We start from the raw sequence: 22,038 nt of genomic DNA on the forward strand, positions 1-22,038 counted from the left end.
TCCAGTTTTTTATTGCAGAGGTGTTTTTGATGATTTTTAACAGGTGAGGTAGTGTACATATCGAATATAAAAATTCCTTTAATTTGGACCTTTTTGGATTAATATTCGAGGTTTTTTGTGCTCTTCTTTCACGTACTGCAACAACGAAATCCAAAATTTTATAGTCGAGATTCACCGGTTTTCTTTAAATGCTTGTGCAACTATAAATAAGCTAAAATTCTTCGGTCTGCTCAACCGCAAACTTTGGCGGTATTTTTGCAGGAGGAAACAGTTCCATAATTCTCGATTATAAATAGGGAATCTTCCAAACCAACGCCTAATTAATATTTACCTATTGCATAGCAAAAAGCTTTCTGATGAATCCATTCCACTCCAATGAAAATTCACATTAAAATGAGACCAAATCCCACAGGCAATTTAATCAGTCTTCTAAAGTTGTTTGAGAAAATCCAATTAAATTCCCAGAACACGAAACAATAATTACTTAGAAATTGAGTTCTTCAATTAAACCTCAATTTCCATTAAGGAAGGACAGTAAAAATGCGTGCAACTTTCCATTCATGAAACATTTTCTTTTAAAACTAACAAAACCGGTTTCGCCCATCATTAGTTTACTTGCGTGATACCTTAATTAAATTCCTTGGCAAAGGCTTGGTAAAAATGTGCGGTGCTTAATTCATTTCCATAAAGGCGCGTCCTAAATTTAGGGCATGAATTTCGGCCCTTAAATAATTCGTGTTGGCTTAATGCGTGGAGATGGCCTTTCATTTACCATTAAACATGCCAATATTTCCCTTCAGATGTTTGATTTTAATTTAATTTAAAAGCAATTTCTGGCGAAAAACAACCAGCCTTACTGGGAGATAAGGAAGCCTTTTACCAAATTTAATTAACGTGTTGTTTTCGATATATTTTTTGCATTTTTTTTAGGAATAAACATGCCAATATTTCCCATCAAATGTTTGATGGGAATATATAAATAACGTTTGATTTTTAATTTAAAAGCTGTTTGTGGCGAACAGCAACCATATTTACTGGGAAATCAAGAAGTTTTTTCGCAAATGTGATTAACATGTTGTCTTTGATATTATTTTTTTTCAGACGCTTGATTTTTAATTTGATTTAAAGGCCTGCCCTTGCGAAAAACAACGAGTTGACTACAAACTAGAGAAGTTTTTCGACATTTTAATTACCTTTCTGTCTTTGGTACGATTTTTGGCTCTTCATATACCGATATTTTACTTTAGATGTTTACTTTCCAATTTGGTTTGAACGTTTGCCTTGCCAAAAACCGCAAGTTCTACTGGGAAATCGAGAATTTCTAGGGCAAATTTAATTATGCTGTTTTTCATGTAATTTTTCCGCCTTCAAAGGCGCAATTTTTCGCTGGGTAACTTAAAATAAGGGTTTTAGGAGAAATCCGTATAGAACGGTGCATTATAATTTAAAGCCGCCTTGCAATTTTCATGAAAAATAATGAGAAGGAACAACTTAAGTGTAGGTGCAGGACCCGATGCTGGAAAATAAGTGTAGGCGAGAGCAAGGTGCTGTAAATTTCAACTTTTAACTCGCAATTTTACATAAATGATATTTTGTCCCTTCCGGGTTAGTTTAGGATTATGTTTTACGATGCGCACCCGGGAAAATAGAGCAGCAATTTATGGATACCCTCCAAGTTTTACCTGGCTGCTAACAATATGTTTGCTCTGCATTAGTTTGAGCCAAATTAGGCTTCAGTAGAATATTTGCTTAATCTTAAAACAGCAAACTTTTGCAGCATCAAAACGAGCTAAAGACAAATACTTTAAAGTCGTAGCTCAAAATGAATTTTCTTCTATAATAACTTCCATTTAAACTTTTTTGGGAGATTAACCAAATTTGGCTGATTCAAGTCAATAAGTCGCTTTATTATTAAATTATTCATATGCTCTAAAAGCCACTAAGCCAAAGAGAGGGAAAATATGCTGATATGAGTATATTTTATATTCCATATCAAAATATTATGTTAATGTGTTCTGAAAGAAAACTGCGGCCCTTCAGAGATCAGAAATTTTATGTTGTGTACGTATAATAGCTTGGGGTGCGCAGATTCCCGCTAATAAAAATCAATTTATGGACAAACAATGGAATATCAGCCAATAAAGGTTATTTAATACCACGAAGATGCGAATGCCTCTATTTCATTAAGAACGGTAAATCCGAAAATAGGATTAATTTTTCTTGGGACGACATTTTTCTTACGAAAATTCCATCGAGAATTCGCCAATAAAAGTCTCTGCGAGCGATTTTAAATTATCCAGTAGAATTTTGATTGCTGCTTTTCTAAAATAGAAGAGAATGTATTCGCTTCATCGAAAGCGATATTAATCAGTAAAGGACCATCTCTAATGAATTCTCATTGTCGGCAAATTTTAATGGAGAAGCCGATTTTAATTAAACTTTTTGATTCAACGCAAATTTGCTTTCGATTTATCACAGCGATTATCCATTAGGCTTTATTAATCAGTTGACTTTGACTTTATTTTATTAACTACTTAGATAATGAAATTAAAAGTGTACAAAGGAAATTAAATGGGCTAAGCTTGCAAGAAAATAATAAACAAATACACTTTCTAGATGCACCCAAATTATTTATTTAACTAGGTATGTTCCTGGCTTTGGAAACAGTATTTGGCTGGTGACATAAAATTCTATTAAGGTAGAAATCATGACTGAAAAACGAAAATATTTAAAATACCCAGGAAATCCACGAAACTTTCCACGTAAATTGAAGTATTATTTCCATTAGAAGCCCATCAAGCGTACAGAAAAAGACAGCTTCAATTCATCAAAATTTGCCAGTATTGTTTTGGTTGAAATAATGTGTGTGAGGGCTTAATTAAATTGTCCGCAAAGGCTTGATTAAAAATTTTCGACGCCTAATTCATTTCCATAAAGGTGCGTCCTAAATCCACACAATGAATACCGGATGCTGAATAATTTCTTGTGTTTCATTGCATAAATCGGTCCAGTGTTCCTGCGTATCTTTTGATGAAAATCGCGAAAAATCCACACGGTCATAGAAACAAACAATCGCTTGTTATTAAACTTATTCAGGTGTAATATTTCTGTTAAATTTCGCCTTCGAAGTATCAAAGCGGGAATAATCTGGAATCGGAATTGATTAAAAACGTTTCAAATTAAGGCGCCCAAATCGGAACAACTTCTACCTTTATTCTCAATTATTAAAACCGGCATTAACAACTCGCCCAACTTTGGAATTGTGCTGCAACATTTCGGTTTAATTCCAGTCGAAGAAGAAACAGAAAAGTCGAAGTAATTTAAAAGCGATTTTCTGTCTTATTTAAAATCTCCATTCATGAATCATTTATTTTTGCGCCCGATTTAACTGAACGGCCATACTTAAGGTATATTTAAATTGAGCCATAGGCTCAATGTATATCCGAAAAAACTTGTTTTTCAATTGCAAACCACAGCAATCGCGGACAATATGTGCTAAATTTCCATATTTACTGTATATGCACGTTGGATGCAGGAGAATTGGTGCAAAGTGCATTAAATTCGTGGATTTCATATTTTTCATCGCGCGCTCTTTCTGGACACAAAGAGAAGTGAACGCTTTATTATTGATAACGATGAAAAAATCAGCAGTCTGTTTTGGTCGATAAAGACGTGTGACTTCAGCAAGTTGAAGCTTCAAGACGTTCAATGCGGGTGGCAATCAAAACATTAGAAAGTTGGATCATTAATCATCGGATGCGAAAGCTTCTTTCTTCTGTAAAGTTATCTAAAAGGGCGTAAGTGGAAAAATGCGGCAGCATTGTGGAACAATCGCGATCAATATAGTAGACTCAAATGACCAGAAATGAAGTGCTGATCTATCAAATTAAGAGATCGTTATTTGAAAACTGCGCTGTATTTAGAGTTGAAATTTTGGAAATCCATAGACGAAGCCCTGAGCAAGAACGGAGGAGAATTTCAATAGATTCCTGCACTTTGTTGAATTGCGGGAAATTTTTCAACCTACGGTTATTTCGAAATGTTCCTAAAACTAGAGATTTCGGAAAACAAAATAATTTACCAAACAGCCAGAAAATTTGCTAATTTCAAATAAAAGTTAAATTAATCTGCAAAGCCGGATGCGGTTCAGGATTTTTGAGAATTTACGGTTCCTACATTCAAGCTCGTGAAATTTTATCAATTGGAAAAAATGTTCCCTCAATGTAGTTTTAGTAAGAATTGTATTCAAGCAATATCTTAAAAATCTTATACTATATTAGAATAAAGAGAACTTTATTCTAATTCACACTTTTTAAACGTTTTCATGTTATTCAATTGTATATCGAACTTTCAGTCCTTTCGGTCGATCGATCGGCCAATTAGGCAAAGAACTGTTTATTACCAAAATGGGTTGTCCAAGATTTGTCCGCTGATTCTAATTAATATCGTCCTAAGCCTGGACCTTCATCCCCGAATCATTACATTTCGGACATTTAAGATGATTATATTAGGCAAATAAGCGTGAAGGAAATTTCGGAAATCCCCGTCGGATTTACTTGGATTTGTACGGGTCAGACCGAACGAAGGGTTGTGGTTTGCGTTAATCTAATTATGGCGGATTTTTCAAGGGCTTTATGGTCTTGGCCAGGGATCTGGGACTAATTCTACATGGGTTTCACTGCTCATTGAGAGACATGCGAAAAATGTTATTTTGCTTCAACATTTGAGTAGAACGCGATCAATCCAGATGGATATTGAATGAAACTTTGGAGCTGATTGAACACAAACTGAGGGACAGTTTTTTAGATATTTGAGTGAAAACAGTGAATCGTCGTGGATATGGATTGAAACTTAGAAGCCGATTGAGCAGAAAAATGGGGACGTTTCTTTATTGACACTTTTGCAATGGCCAAAAGTCAACTCCAACTGTTACGTTGTCTCCTTTAAGACGCTGCTCATTTTTTACGAGAAAAACTGCTGACGCTTGCCCGTTATAATATATAAAAACATAATCAATATACTGTCATAATACTTGATAAGGGTGCGGCCAACCTGATATCGCTATAAGTTGAAAAAGGGACAGATGATTTATAAAGACAACGTCAAACTTTATGCAGCTATGTTTCGGGTATAAAATATTAAAACAAGCTCTACTTGAAAATTTCCCAATACCTTTAAAGAGCCATAAATACTCGGCTCGGTCAGATTTATGGTCGGATATGGTGATTTTTTGCTTCGATTTCTGACTTTGTTGCCTCGTATACTTCGCATGTGAATTTACACCAACACGAATTTCTATTTTTCTAAGTAAAACAAATGTCTTCCTTCGCTTAAAAGGAAAAGTGGAAAATTCTCGGCGTGTATTAACAGGAAAAAATTAAAATTACCCCCAATTTTTGAAACAATGCCCAAAAACAAAAATGTTGATAGAAATAATTAAGTGTGGATCATACATTCCTAAATTTTGAAAAACTTTAAATCGTGGTATTTAAAGTTTTTTACTTTTGAGGCAATCAATTGTCTTACCAGGGCTCGAATGGATTAATTTCAACTAAAATGTCATGTAGAACCTTCATTATAAATGTTCAAGGCTTTTAAAAACCTTTCGGTTTTCCAATGCAAAAATGTGTTTGTGGTAACCATAAAATCCTGCCAGTTCTGTTTAGTAGTTTTTCGACGTTTAAAGTTAGTATACTTAACTAAATAATGAAGTGTGTGTCATAACACGCCAAATTATGCTGGTAAATAGTACATACGATTTAAATTAAATTTTAAGCGCCAATAACCTTAGTAAGTGCAGCTTGTTGGTTACCAAAAATTTCTCTAAATTTCTAAATATTGTTATAGTTGATATTTCAGATAAATAAAGGGAAATTTTAGTGTTGGTGAATTTTGTAAAAGAGCAGATTTCCATTGAATATTTGTTTTGCAGTTAAGTTATGCATGTTTGTTGCAGGAATTAGCCAGTGGAGGCTTAATATAAATCCTTATTAATTTGAAGAAAAGTGATAAAATTTAGTTAGATGAAAGCGTAAACCACGTGCGCATACTTAATAAGGGTTAAGCAACTTAGCTCAAAAATAAAATTCCTAATTATAAATAAATATGTATCATACCATGATCAGTTATGAAAAGCTTAATTATTATTTCGTATTATTATTTAAACCAATTTTGTTCTTTCTAACAAGCCACCAGAACCGAACTCTTGTACTAAATCTCCATTAATTGACAAAACTGGGAAGCCAATAAGAAACTTTAAATGGCACGTGGAAGGTAAAAATTGCGGCCGTGTCTAGAAAGCAACTTGAAGCGCTTCCATTTTACTTCTGCTCCAATAATTCAAGAAACTAGCAACCTAAGCAATTACACCAAAGCGAGACATGAGACGAAAAATTACTTTTGCGCCCGCAACTGCTTATTTAGTCCCAAATTAGTCCCCAGCATTAGAATCCTCGGTGTTTGAAATAGGTTACATCACTCTTGGCCCGCATTTATTGTCAGAGAGGATTTGCCCTTCAGTGTCCGTCCCTGGGCCGTGTAATTAGGGCTCTAGTAAACGTTATCATTAGTCAATCGCAGGAAAACAATCTTCTAATAAAGCACAATTGCTGTGCCTCAATTATGCCTGCTTAATCTACAATTTTTGAAATCGAAACTATTAGAACCGAAACAATAAAATTCGCTTTTGTTGTTTCGCCGAACGCTCTGCTGCTCCGAATGGCGTCGGTTTTTCTAGTAAAAGTTTTCCGGAAACTTTTCATCCACGTCGCAACACCGAATGGAATGAAGTTATTTGTCATTAGAACGACGTTCCTGCCTGCGTATAATTATTATAAGGAAACTAACAAAGTCGCTCGCTTTATCGTTCTGGAATGAATAAGTTTAATTAATAAGTCGAGTTGCTAACTTCTCCACGTTCTTGACAGTTTTTACTCTATTTATAGTTAGCTTATTTGTCATCGCAGTGTTTTCCATGCAAATTTGGTTATTATTTTACATGGGCTTCACCAAACTCGGTTTTCCTGGCGCCAAAATTAAATTTGCCAACTGCAACTTTCGTTTAGAATTAAAAATTTGCCACTTTTTTCAGTACATTGGATCTCAAGTTCTGGCGTTCATTATCCTGCTGGCTGGATCAGCAGTGCTTTTGGATAACAGCGCAAGAGATTCCAGCTTCCAACCCCGAGTACGTGAAAGTATGCGGATACTGATTATGAATTCACAGTACGACGATGCCCGAAACACTCTTGCCATGATCCAGGAAGGTGTAAGTATTTAGGAGACCATTCCAAAAAAAATATTTTTCCACAAGATTCCCTAGTTCAGCCCCTGCACAAACACATGTCCTCGATATCAAATCACCCTCAAACTGTTTACACATCCGAGAAAGCTTTTGTTCAGTGAAAATATAAAGTGCCTGTCAAACATTGCGTTGAATGTTCCTGCGAGGGATTAGTCACATGTATGAACCTGATATGGCATCTCTTTGCTGATTTTAGCTTGGATAAACACCGTTTCCAGTTTATTGGAGTTCACTCAAAACCGAAGCTCTCAGACAAATATCTTGTAGCCCAGAAGAAGTTTAATATTTGGGTTTCGCTTGCGCAAAATACTGTTTGGTGTTATTTTACTCTTTTCTTCAACAAAAAATGGATAAAGATGAGCAAACTAGAAGAGCTTCTGCCAATAAGTTATTAATTGGAGAATATGCAGGCAGGCCAACTTCGCAAGCTAGAAGCATGTATTCCATCAATTATTCCAAACTTCAATACACTTCAATATTGAAAAAATTTCCACTTCGTTTCCAGACAAATTGCTTGTAAAATCTAAATCCATCGATTCAAATGATGTTTCTGGAGTTGCATCTAAACGTGCCCCCAATCTTTCCATAGTGTTTGTCAAAGACAGATACTTTTACGTTGCGCTTTAGAGTTTTAAAAGTTTCGAGCATTTCGATCTCACAGATGAAGTTTTCGCTCAGAAACCCGAAACAGAAGTTTCCCATTTGGGTGAAGAGGGAGCGACATCAAGTTTTCATTGTCTGGATTTTGTTTAGTCTTTGTGCTATTTTATGCAGTTTTGGGAAGAAAAAGAGAATTGCGCGATTTTTTAAAGAGAGTTTAAGCGAAAAAAAGGTGGCAGAAATTGGAAATCGGTTTCATGTGGTCTGTAAAAATCTGTTCTTTCAGATGCTTTAGCTGGCGCCCCCCAATTGCCTCCACTTTTGCTCTGAAGTCTACAAAAATTTCGGAAAAAAGCGAAAGTGTCGAAAATTATGCCATGAACAGAGCAAACTTTTATAGATTTAATTGCGCTAATAGGGATTTATTACCAATATCAGGATTTCATTGATAATTTTTTAAATCACTGAAACACATCGAAATTCAAGGCAAATAATTCAACAAAATTTATAATCATACCATTGGGAAAGCAAAATTTGATCATTCTAACGTCGCTCAGATGGATTCAATATTAAGTCCCGGTTTTGAACTGTGGTTTAGAATATTATCGAAACCAAGCGGGTCTAACAATAAATAGTGTCGATTTAATTTAAAAATTTGGTAAAATTTGCTCAAAGAGGAGAAAAAATTACAAATCGCGCCACTAATATACCACTATTTTCCCGATCTAATGGCGCTAATCTAAATTTTCTGTCTTTTTTCAGTTTTGAATATTTAGGACCCATAAGGTGCTTTATTGAAAAAAAAAATCAAAATTTTGGGAAACAACAAAAAAGTCTAAAATTGTGCCTTCAGTAGAACAAACTTTTCTAGACTTAATTGCTATAATAGAAATTAATTACCTATTGCCGATTTAGACTGGTGATTTTTATCAAATCCTGAAATACATTCTGGTGCAAGACAAATAATGTGCCACTTTACTTCAAAAATTCGCCAATAATTGAGCAAAAGTGCCAAAACATCTAGATCCAGCAAGGCTCTATTGATTTACCGGAGCTAATATAAATTATCTACCTGTTTCCAGTTTTGCATAGTGATTTTTTTTATTTAAATACCGAAGTCGAAGACAAACAGTGCGCCGACTTCGAAAAATTAGGTAAAAATTGAGACAAAAAAAATTGTTTGTAAAACTACCGAAACTGAGCGCGGTCAAAGAAAAGAGAGATGACACAAATGCGAAAGCCTTATTAAAAAAATTTCCAAAAATCTCGAAACTAGAAAATTTTACCAATAATGGAGCAAAGATTTATAGAGTTAATCGCTCTATTAGGAATTCCCTAGAATTGTCCAGCTTGTCGCCCTATTTCCAGCGACAAGCAGCAGAATTAAGAATCGGTTTTATGTGGTCTTCACGAACAAACTGTTAACCTCTTTACCAAGCATTAAGATACTATATTCCCAATAATGCTCAGAAACGTTCTTTTCCGAAGCCCATAAAAGGCTCGTTAAAACGTATACATTTTTTCCAGCAAGATCGTATAATTTTCCTGTGAACTTTCAAGGAAGCTCCATATATTTTTTAAATATTCCCCAATATGTCTTCCTGGATTTTGGGCCATTAGTGATCCCCGCTTTGGATGTGAAAAATCGAGCATTTGGAAAAAGTAATTGTACGACTCCGACAAAAACTTCTCAGTTATCAAACAAGCGAAGTTATAAAACTTCTGCCATTGGATCGAAATACTATCAGGAAGTTTATTAAATGGAAAATTTGAGGACACTTCGGAGCTTTTGGATGATACTTCCAGGAAACGTTCTTCCATTTTTAGGATTGATTGTTTAGTTTAATCGGTCGAAAGAAAGTTTGTGCTTGTAACCAAAAGCTTTGATCCAGCTGGAAGGTTTCAAGAACGTTTTTTTTTGTGAGAGATGGGGTTCCCTAATCCTATCAATTGATGTGACAGTAAGCCGCTCAAAAGCCGGGGACAAACTTTTGATTGCATGTGGTTTTTCTTTGTTCGCCAGTGGCCAACGCGAAAAAGGTGCGGAAATTCAAACAAAACTTCCCGAACATTTTTAATTGCCCGCTTTCCATTGTCCTCCCTTTCATCCAGTCCGTTTAGATGGTTGCAAATAAAAATCAAACTTTTCTGTTTAGATTGCTTGCTGCGGAGCCGATGGTCCAGGCGACTACTTAACTTTGCAACAGCCAATTCCCACGGAATGTCGAGACACTGTTACCGGAAATCCATTTTTCCATGGATGCGTGGATGAATTAACCTGGTTCTTTGAAGCCAAATGCGCCTGGATTGCCGCCTTGGCCATGCTTGTCGCCTTTATTACGGTAAGTCGCAATATAACTAGAAAAGTTTAAATAGTTTAACTGTCGTACAAAGGGGCTTTTCGGTTTATATTCAAGGAACGCTGGCGCCTTTGTTCCTGATACATTTGTCTCTTTTATTATAAATCCGGACCAATTTGCATAATCTCGCTCTCTGGAAATTACGCTTCTGTTCTCACACAATTGGGATTTGCCTTTTAGCAATTTCATTTTATTCCATTAAAACCCCAAACGAGTGGGTGTAGAACGCCAGTAAACTCTATCAGCATGGGTTTTCACGTTTTTCAAAATTTGCCCAGAAGGAACTTGAAAAAGTCAAATGAACTCATACGCGATTAATCACTTGAGATCACTAGAGCTCATGGGCGGTTGAACGGCAGTTTTTCTAAATATTCTTTTGCAGTCTGTACGTCCTCTTGAAGGAAATAAGGCCAATTTTTGCGAAAATAGAGCGACAGCCGCACAATGTCAGAACTTTTGCCAAATATGGAAATAATTAGCAATTTCTGCGAACAAATACATGTGACTTCTGATCCTGGATGGATTCTCGACTGTTTGTCGAGTTAAAAGCCTGTTACCTCAAAGGCCATCCAGCCAAACGTAAATTAGATCTTAGCAGCAACAGACGAGAGAACTGAATAAACATGGCCGGTGAGAAAGTCTATTAGTCCAATACGCTTTAATACACTCGTGGAGGGTTTAATCTCGAGTATCTGAATGCTGTTACAGTTCAGTTTTGATTATAAATTGAGCCATTTTCCGCTGAAGCAAATGAGAGGAGAGTTCTTCGGAAAACGATCCTGAAACAGTTTTTATCCTCCTGCAAAAAATCCTTATGGAAATAAGTCTACTTCTTAAAAGAACCTCCCGATTAGAATCTTTCTGATTCGCTGGGTGAAATTTAAAAGAAAGTACGAAAACCTCGACTACCGCATTCGAAGCATTTTTAAATCTCCATTGAATGGTTGCGCTAAATCAACCAATACATCCGAATAAAAATGCGAAATCCAAACACAAACACAGATAAAGGCCCGGGAATAATAAATGAACCGTTTGATGCGAAAAAATGCGAAATCAATACAAGAACATTCAGATTCAAAAGGGGCGAAACGGTTTATGCCGTAAGTTGTAAGGCCGTAAGTTGAAAAGCTGAGGCCATTGATTTCGTCGAGGATTCAAAAGCGTCGAAAGTTGTGCGGTTTGTAATAAATAGTCTTTGCTCGTTTGCAATCGCAACAAAATGAACTTTCGTTGGGCTGAATGGGACTTTTGCTAATGCTGACTTGGATATTAACTTTGCGGTTTAAACTTCAGACTAATGATGGTGCTGGTGCTAATTTACTCGGATTTCTTGTTTAGTGTTAAGGGCAACTCAGGGCTTTTTCCATAGACATTTTCCTGAACTAATAAAAAACATGGAACCAGAGCTTGTTAAAAAATTGAAGACATGAGGCAAAATAGCCCAGTTAAAGCCGACGCTGTCAACAAATATAGCCTTGTATATCCAAAGGAATTTAATACGATCATTAACGTGTCTTGTCAGCTCAGAAATCCAAGACGCCCCAGTTTATTCCGCATTACCGTCTTTATTTAGAGCCCGAGGAAATATGTTGTCTTTCCTGTCATGTGTCGCTTAAACCGAATCTACCTCATTCCTTATTAAAGGCTGGAAACTTTCAAAAAAACATGGCCCATTCAGGCGAACAGTTCCAATTCAGTTCGGATTTATTAATATAACAGCAAAGATCTAAATCGCTTCCAACTCCAGCAACCGAACTTCGAATTACTTAACTTATTAATAACTTCTCCCTCTCTGGAAATTCAATTAGCTACCTTGAAACGTTGGCCAATTTCAAAAGTCGCTCGAGTGGAAATAATTTAAATTTTCCAAATACACACGGAAACTTGCAAAGTTTAATATTCCGAGAAACTAACTTTGATCTTTTCGCTGCTTCTTGCGAATCTGCTCTCTCGGCGAAAACTTCCACAAGCTTGATCGTCCTTTTTTCCAAATTATTGAAAAACTTTCAACTGAAAATCATTAGTCGAACTTGGGTGGTACTTGGGCCTTTGTACTTACACCACACTTTGCATTTTAGGATAATTTGTCAAAATGCTTACTGCAGCAGATTTTCTTCAAGTGTCTGAAGAAGAACATGTTTCTGTTCGATGTATAAATTTGTTGTTTTATGTTTTCTTCCTTCTGGTTTCACTGACTTATCGGTCATCCTTGGTGGACTTTTATTGAGCTCCATCTTGAGCAAGTATTCAAGTAAAAACGAAATTCAAACATCAACCATTAAAGTGCAATGATAGGTGAATCTGAGTCCATTCGAGAGAATTGCTCCTTCGTAAGAAATTTTAGAAGTTTGGACTTTTTTGCGCAATTTCTTGTTTCCATATCATGCTCTTGTAATGCTTATCTGTTAAGAGCCATTTGCGATTTCTTAGTGTGCACCGTCGATAGGACAGTCGATAGAGACGCGATTATTTTGAACGAAACGTGAATTTAGTTCGATTCAGGCCAGCGGTTGATTCATAATTGTTATTTAAATTTGGACTTTCTTTGCAAATTTATGTTTTTCACTATGCTATTCTAATGTTTGTTTTAAAGAGCCATTTGAGACTTTTAAAGGTGAACATCACCAGTCAATACAGAGAGGTCCATGTGATCTGAAACGTAAATTTAATTCGAGTTAAACCAGAACCTTCATGAATAATTTGTGAAATTTGGACATTTTTGTACAATTTCTTGGTTTTGCGCCATGCTCTTAAAATGCTTGTCGTTTAAGAGCCATGTGATACCTACTTCTAACTGTGGACATCCGCAATATATAGAGAAGAGTTAACGTGATACGAAACGTAAATGTGGTTCGAGTAAGACTACTGCTGCCTTTATAATAAATTTTTGAAATTTTTACTTTTTTGCGCAATTTCTTGTTTTTGAACCATGCTCCTCTGATGCTTGTGTTTTAAGGGTCATCTGAGATTTGTAAATGCAAACATTAGCAATCGATAGAAAACGGTTCATTTTATATGCAGCGTAAATTTACTACTATTAAGACAAGTAGTTCCTCAACGAATAATTGTTGAAATTTGGCCTTTTTTATACAATTTCTTGATTTTGCACCATACTATTCGAATGCTTATCTTTTAAGAGCCATGTTAGACTTTGGAATTCAGACATCAGCAATCAATACAGAAGGGTCCATGTGGCCCGAGGCGTAAATTGAGTTCGATTTAGACGAGGACTTCCTTCATGAACAATTTGAACTTTTTTGTATAATTCCTTGTCTTTGGACCATGTTCGTCTTATGCTTCTCGTTTAAGAGCTATTTGGTACTTCTAACTGTGGATATTCGCAATCGCTAGAGAAGAGTTCACGTGATACGAAACATAAATTTCGTTGGAGTTACAGTACCGGTTCCTTTATAATTAATTTTTCAAGTTTTTACTTTTTTTGTGCAATTTTTTGATTTTGCACCATGCTGTTCGAACGCTTGTTTTTCAACAGCTATTGGAAACTTCTTAATGCGGACATCAGAGGTTGATATCTACTAATTCATGTGATCTGAAACGTAAATTTAGTTCGATTTAAACCAGAGGTTCCTTCATAATTAATTATTGAAATTCGAACTTTTTTACACAAATTTTTGTTACTGGACTACGCTCTTCTAATGCTTGTCTTTTAAGAGCCATTTCAGACTTGTAAATGCGGACATCAGCAATCGATAGACAAAGCTTCAGCTCATATGAGGAGTGACTTTTTGTCCAATTTTTCACTTTTGCATTATGCTCTTAATATGCTCGTACCATTCACTAGTTTTGTCTAGGTTTACCTTGACGTTTAAAGTTGCAAAGTGGGAGTCCTTAGTTAATTAACACTCCCAAACAAATCGACTCTTTCCAGCCCCATTTTCTCTACTTGTGTAAAGGCATTACTCAAAACGTTCCGTCTGGATGCAATTTTCACGCACGTGCAGGCCTAATACTTCAAAAACAGCGGGAAAGCTCGCGTAACAAGTGACAGGAATACGTAACAAACACGCTAATGTTGAATACCTAATTTACTAACAGGCTCTAACTCTCCATCCAGCCCCTAATTTATGGTACGAGAGGATATGTTGACACGGCAGCTTGTGTTGCAGCGTATTTAAGAAGGGTTATCATTAATCGGTGTGTGCGAGGCTCAGAACTTTGCCAGAACTTTCTGAAAGCCTTTTTTTCGTCGAAAGTTGGGCGCGGTTTTGTTTTATAAACTTGCACGATTGTTAGCGTGCGCTTCACGGAACATCATACGGCCTTCCAAAGCAGCTAGCAGACATGATGGCTGCAATTTAACTCTTAGCAAACTTGTAACCTTCTTGATGATGTTGGAGAAAAGTTTACGGCTTTCTCAGGATCATAATTGGGATTTTAACAAAACATCACATGCGAAAATCTTCCAAATTTGCTTCTGCGATCAACTCCTTCGGATGAACCGCAAAAATCACCTGTTTAAACATTATGCTGCACACGCTGTGAACGACTGAAAGCACTCTCGTCAAAAAATTCCAACTAGAAATTATTTCTGTTTTCACAAATAATTTTTAAAAGCTCCTCGCTTTCAAGAATATTTCTCCTTAAACGCAGGAAAAACGTTTTTTCACAAAGCGTTTTACTACATTCTTTGTTCTCTCGCTTGGTCAACTACTTTAAAAAAATCCATACACTGAAACTGTTTTTCCAACATGCAACACAATAAAACTCAGCTTTAAAGCGACTTAAAAACTTCCACATATAAAAAGCGACCACCTGAATTAAATCTATAGGTGCACGTATCGGCTGGACACGTAAATGAATTGCCTCAAACATACATGCAATATGCATATTAATTTATGAGATATGATTTATTTCAATTAAATTTATTTCCTGTTTTAAAAAATCGCGCTACGGACGGGGACTGGGCGCAATTTAATTTATAGACGATTAAAAGATAATCCAGATTGTTATAAAATGGCGCATTTCATTCAACTCGCTCAGTTATTACTAGGAATTATTTTATTATAATTCGTTTGTTTGGCCAAATTGAGTAATGCTGTGAGGAAATTGTGATGATATAAAGGACACTAAATGAAGAAATTGAACAAACACAGGAATGAGTGTGACATGATAAAGTTCAGTCTAAAACTCGTTGGCAAAGCCAAAATTAATTTAGCTACTAAAGTTTGTTATAAATTTCCCTCCATCTTCACTCTTCACTCAATTGCTTCTTTAGTTTGTCACAAATTGCCCGGGCAAATAACCGAAATAAAAGCCAATTACATTAGCGGGAATGCGTGGAAACTTTTCAGGCAATCTCAATTTCCTTCGGTTATCTCAAACAAATTCACCGTGTTTATTTATCAACTGGCAACTTTCCGATGTGCAATTTTAAAGTTAACCTGCGGGCTGACATCAAAGCCCGTTCTATTAGCACAAGAAGTTCTCCGTCCAGGGGCTATTTGCGATAAATCTGAGCAAACAGGGCAAAGGACAGTTTTGTCCTGTCCATGAATGTAAAGTTTAATTGCTTATTCAAAAACATTTCAATGGCGAGACCATTTGTTTCAATCAGCGCAAATCATTTAAACCCTTCCCCGAATTAGGCGATCCTGTTTCCGTACGAATTCCTTTTGTCCGGTCGCGTTTTTCAAAAGCCTTCTCGGGTCGCCTTCTTTATTGGATTCCGGAATTTATGGACAGATCATTTGTACTCATTGCATGGAAACGCTGTACACCCGAATGTACACGAGTCCAACCCAAAACCGACATAACTGTTGAAGATTAATTATCCGTCAGAACTTTCCTCATGCATGAAATGCAATCGTTGCTTAAGAAGCAATGTTTCATTCAGTTATAGATAAGAGAAATCACGCCATTGAGCGATTAATTTCGACGGAAAATGCTGAAGCAGCTATGGATAAACTGTTGGAGGATCGGTGTGAACGCGGTTGACACGCGAAAAACTAGTTGAAAGTTTTCAACGTCCACAGGAAACTGACAAACATCTCCAGAAGTGCTCAAGTTCAATTTTTTTCGGTTGAAGCACGAATTTACGTCTGCTTCAATCTTAACGAGTTGCAGTCGATAACCGCAACAGCTTTAGCAATCTATTATTCCAAGGGTTATTGGCCCAGCTGTTTAAACAGAAGTAAAACACGCCCTTATGGTCGGTTTAATATAATAAATTATTCACTGTCGGTCAGGTTGTTAAAGCAGCAATTTAAAAGATAATGATATTTACCTAGTTAATAATGGCCACGTGTAAGTTAAGTTAAGGTAAAGCGAGCTAGGAAATTGAAGAAGGGCTGGTCAGAATAATGAATTAAACTTCGTCGGGAATTTTTCAATTAATACATGACATTTTTTAATTGCAGGTTATGAATGTGGTCGTTTCTATTGTCCTCATCCAAGCACTGAGGAAAGAAGAAGAACAAGCTGACACCTACCGGAAGTAGAATCCCAAAATCAGCCCTATTGTACAATTTTATTTACATATATACCGTTCTCATGCTTTGCAATAAGTCTCACATCAGTGCAACAAGGCTGATGCCCGAATTGCTGTGCTAGAAAGAGAGCAAACATAAACAAACCAACGTTAGGGGCGGGGTTTCAGTAAACCTGGACTCCGCCCTCAACAGCCATTGCCTCTCTTTCTAACAAATTGCTTTATTGCACTACTTTGTTCCGCTACTTTTCGCGATTTGTTTGATAGGACATATACAAATTTTCGACTTTTTTAGTACAATATTCGTTTTTAAGTAGTTTATCTTAGTGTCGTTTTAACCTGCCTTCAATTTGATATGTTATATAGTATTTTATTAGTAGTTTGTAGATTATTTTTTAAATATTTAATAAGATCAAACAGGGTCTGCTTGCCATGTCAAAAATAACATTTTCTTTTAAATATTCATGTACCGTTTTCCACAAAGTTTGACTTTAATATTCAATGGCAAAGTTGTAAGCGCTGAATGGTAACGAAATTATACATAATTATTACAGGACAAGGACTCCGATTAATTATTCAATAAGACAAGCCAAGGGGTCTTGGAGTGGATTTTTCAAGCGCATTTAGACCTCTGTAGAGCGCAAGTAGCTCCAAAAGTTCCAAGCTCAATTTTTGACTGTTTTTACTGCATAAAATTGACTTTGAGTTAAAATATTTACCGTTTTATCTTCAGACTGTTCTCGTACTTGTTGTGTACTCGTATGTGTTGTTTTATTTGGTTTTGATCAAATTTTCTCCAACTCGTTTCGGTTCTCAGCTTTATTAGTCTGCATTGTTGGGTTCTGTTTTATTAGTGATTGCACCGAAGTGTTTCAGCAGTTTCAGTCATTTTTTTGGTTCATTTGCCATGAATTGTTTCACAGTTATGTCCCAAAAAAGCTTTGCATCGACAAGCTTGAATAAACGTACAAATTTTGAAAAATTCTGAGAAATGTCTCCTAAGAGCTCCAAATTCCACACTTTAGCATCTATTAACAACCATTTTTTTGCACCAAACGCTCAAAAGAACAACTTTAACTTCCGCTTCGTTTTCTGGATATAAATTTTCCACAATAGCTGTGCATCGACAAGCCTTTAAAAAAAAGCCAGATTTAGAAAATTCTCAAAAAAACGCCCAAAATGGATTCTAATTTGAAACTTTCCTAACATAAACCGCAAACTATCAGTTGCCAAACACAGAAACGAGCAAGTTTTATTTCCACACCGTTTTCGAGTTAAGACTTTTCTAAAATAACTATGCACAAGCAAGCATGAAGAAAGCGCCAATTTTGAATAATGGCCAGAAAATGTCTATAAAAGATCCACAGTCAAAACATTCCCATTGCAAATAGTAATTTGTTGTCTATAAAATGCACAAATGCCTAATAGAAAATTTCCTAAAATAACTGTGCATCAACCAGCTTCAAAATGAACCAGATGGGGAAAATTCTCAGAAAATAACCCAAGTAGATTTACATCGCCTTTCCTGTCATAAATAACCAACTTTTGGTACAAGAAACGATCAAGTTTTATTTTCAGACCCTTTTCGAGTTATTAATGTTGTAAAATAACTGTACGCGAACAACCTATAAAAACAACTTAAAACTTTGTCAGAAAACTCTAAAGTAGATCAAAATTTGAAGTTTTCCTGCCTTAAACAACCATTGTGTCTCTATAAAAAGTAAAAAGGGATTTAATTTCCGCTTAATTTACGAGTTATAATTTTTTTAAACCCTGCATGATCGAGCATTAAAAAGCGCCAGTTTCGAAAAATTCCTCGAAAGTACTTCAAGCAGATCCAATTTTATTTTTAAGCGTTTGTAAAAGATCAAACGTTAAAAGTTTCCTGTTACAAATGACCAATATTCGCCTATAAAATGGAATACGGGAAATATTAAGTTGTCATTCGTTTGTGAGTTCTGAATTTCTTAAAATAACTGTTATTAAAAAGCCTCAGGAAAAGAGCCAGTTTGGAAAAAAATTCAGGAATTGTATCTAAGAGTTCCAAATTTGAACATTTCTAGCATTATACTATCAAACTATTTCTGAAGCCTATTTAGTCTTCAGGAATAATTAAAGAATTGGCACAGCTGGAAACTTTAGGACTAAAATATCGGAATAATGGATTTGACTTTCTAGAATAAGGACGAATCTATAGAGGCAAAATCCCTATGGCTTTTTCAACAGTTTATCTTGTCCCACACGAGTTCCGAAACTAATTCGCGAAGTAAGGGTAATTTATTGCCGTCATATGTATGATTAGGAATGGCGCAGTCGATTGCCTCGAGGGTTGTCGATAGTGCAACTGAAATTTCTCAGACTCTGCGGATTTATTCAATTTTTACTGCTTGGACAAAGCAAGAGGTCTTCATTGAATATAGATTTTCATCTAGCATGGTTAGAGCCACAGAAAAACACTAATTTAATTGATTTTCAAAATAATACCCTAGGGATTTGAAGCTGAAATACGTGGATCCAGTTCCATCCAAATGGAAAAAATGAACTCGCTGCAGGTAAAAAACTGCATGGGTTAAAAGAATTAATATTTCACACCTTTCGCTAGAGCTGCATTTGCCTGCAGGCTTTTAATTTGAAAGCTTTTAAACTTTCATCAGTGTTGCAGGGCTCAGTAGCCAGTTTCTTCTAATTTTGTTATAAATCGAGCATAAAATTTCGAGTTGGCTTGCAAGTATCGACTAAAGGTCCCATCAGTAGAGAAGAGAGGACATGACATCCTCTAATACAATTTTTCAGAAACCCGGCAAAAATCCCTTAATATTATTAAAAGTCGAATATCCAGAGCGAAGCACTGGAGATAATATTAAAGTAAAGAAAAATATTGAATTTGCATCTTTGCCTTTTTATGAGCGGTGCATTTCTCATTCAAAGTCCCCAGCGATAAGTTAAACATTTGGCAGGATTATTGTCGAATTTTTCAGCAACTTATACTGAAAAAACTGCTGCTTTTATAGTACTTTCAACTAATTTGCGCAGTGAATCTTCGAATTATTGATCGTAAACCTCTTGCATACAATTAGGCCTGGTGGATATGCACTAGAAGAGCAATATAGAATTAATTTCACTAATTGGATGACACAGAATAAACCGCGATTGTGTACGAGGACCAATCGATTTGCCAAAGAGCAATCATAAAGCCTTGCCCGACAGAGCTAATTTAGAGCGAAATTACTAGAGTCAACATACTATTTCAATAAACGAATGCGAACTAAATAGCCGGTTTATAGAGTTTCGGTTGCGATTAAACAATGGAAAATTCGGATCGAAGTGAAATGTTCTCAAGGCAACGGTATTGGATTTGCATTTTATAAACTTAAAACCGTTTTAAGATTCGAGATTCACAAAAGTGCCTGGGGATGTTGAATAAACCGGCGTACGTGCGTTCCAGCCTTATTATTTGCAGATGGAAACTGTTGAGAAACATCAAAGAGCCCGACAACGAAACACGAAATTTCATAAGGAATATTTCAGATTTCTACTGTTCCTGTTCTAGAGCGATTGCCATAATGTCTCAGGGTTAGCTTACGCAGGAAATCTTCAAATCAACATGAAAACCATGACTTGAACTGTTTTCAAACTCGCTCCTTTCGCTCAGAAAATACTCAGCTTTAACCAACTTATCCAATGCAGGTCACAATGGAGTATAAGCTCGATTATTTCACGCAAATAACCAACTTTCAGTTTGAGATTGCAAATTTTCAAGACAATAATATGCACAGTAAATAATAAATGTAGTTTGTTGAGTTTATTTGGTGCCCCTATTGTTGGATGCTTTAATTATCATGCATTGTTCGCGTCGACTAAGTTGGCAACTTCGAAAGTTACTTTGCAATGCTCGCCATAACTTCCAAGACAACATGAATATAGATGGAAAAATAACGTAAAATTCCGGTTTCGACCATTAGCCCTCTGGCTAAAGTTGCATGGGAAAACTGCTCGTCCGGGTTTCTCCATTCCGGTTTTACCGACGAGAATTATTATGGTTCCATAGGTGAAGAGCACGTGCAGGTTTTCAGCTGTTGATGTTTATATGCTTGGAGCGATAACCGCTTTTAATCTGAAGATGGCTGCATGTTAAAACCAATTAAATTGACATTATTTTATACAAATACATGTTGTGTTCTAGCGCAATAAATGGACAATAAAAGTGAGTACAATATCTTCAAATGTTTTAAGTCACTGAATTGAGCTACAGAACAGAAAACTGAAACGGAAAGGCAGGAGAAAAATGAAACCTCGGTAATTCCTTAAGTGTTCAAAAGTAATTTTTGTACAGCTTTTTTACTCGACAAGACCAACTGGCCATTGAGACCACAATTTTCGTTATATGAGAGGATACCATTTTAAATTACAAAATGCTTTTATCTTTTATCTAAAATTTTCATTTTCGATTAAAAATTAAACTTTTCCAAGCGCGTATTTTGCTCTCATTGAATTATCTCCTACAAATATAAAGTTTTTGGATTTATGTCTATACTAACGAAGAAATTGTCGACTTAAAATCGTGACCGTTTAAAAAGTGCATAAACTGAACAGAAAATGTCGATTATTTGTATGTGTTTATCCATGAGTTCGCTTGATTTCCTGCTTCCTTGACATAAAAATGATGCAGAATTCTTAGCAGATCCAAAGGAAAAATGTTGGAAAAATCAACCCTCACCCATAGGAAAATGTCGGTGAAAATTAAAAGTTTTACTTGCGTTTTTTTATTAGCTCAATGGATTGCTTGCGACGTTAGAAACTCTCCAGTGTGCGCATTTAAAGTGTTTAAAATATTTGACTGTACAATAAGGAAAATATCGTCACTTAAAAATCGTGATTGTACCAAAACGACAAAATTAATCGAAGATGTCCACCCCTAGAAAAAATTCGGTTAAAAATGGAAATTTCACTTGCGCGTTTTTTTTTGAGTTTTTTGAGCTCAATGTAAAAAACTCTCCAATATGCTCTTTTAAAATGTAACGATCCAAAATAAGGAAAATATCGTCAGGTAAAGATCGTGCATGTCCAAAAATAGTCTAAAATGATGTAAATGAAACGATATATAACGAAAATCTTTGTAATTTTGGCTCTGGAGCCAAGCTGTGTTTCTCTATGAGTTTGTTGAAATCCTGGCTTCCTTCTGATAAAAAATGACGTGAAACGTGAAATGAACGTTTTGAGAAAACGAAATTTTCGGAAAAACCTAGCCTAGAATTTTATTTTATTGGATTGCTTCCGTCCTAAGAAGCGCTCAATACATACGCGTACATACATATATTATTTGAGTC

The 22,038-nt window shown here is 35.8% G+C and overlaps 1 protein-coding gene across 1 annotated transcript in view; it reads left to right on the forward strand.

Annotated features, from left to right (window-relative positions):
• LOC109533445 (tetraspanin-2A) overlaps positions 1 to 17,267 on the forward strand; it is a 50,409-nt gene extending 33,142 nt beyond the window's left edge. Inside the window, exons 3-5 of the mRNA XM_048663791.1 lie at positions 7,091 to 7,267; positions 10,060 to 10,245; positions 16,641 to 17,267. Of these exons, the coding sequence (XP_048519748.1) occupies positions 7,091 to 7,267; positions 10,060 to 10,245; positions 16,641 to 16,721 (444 nt within the window). The 3' untranslated portion in view covers positions 16,722 to 17,267. The remainder of the gene's footprint in view (positions 1 to 7,090; positions 7,268 to 10,059; positions 10,246 to 16,640) is intronic.
• The last annotated feature ends 4,771 nt before the right edge of the window (positions 17,268 to 22,038 follow it).

The sequence above is a fragment of the Dendroctonus ponderosae genome, unplaced genomic scaffold (assembly GCF_020466585.1).
Source record: "Dendroctonus ponderosae isolate FM_Combo_2020 unplaced genomic scaffold, Dpon_F_20191213v2 Dpon_F_20191213_1, whole genome shotgun sequence".
In the NCBI taxonomy this organism is placed as follows: Eukaryota; Metazoa; Arthropoda; class Insecta; order Coleoptera; family Curculionidae; genus Dendroctonus; species Dendroctonus ponderosae.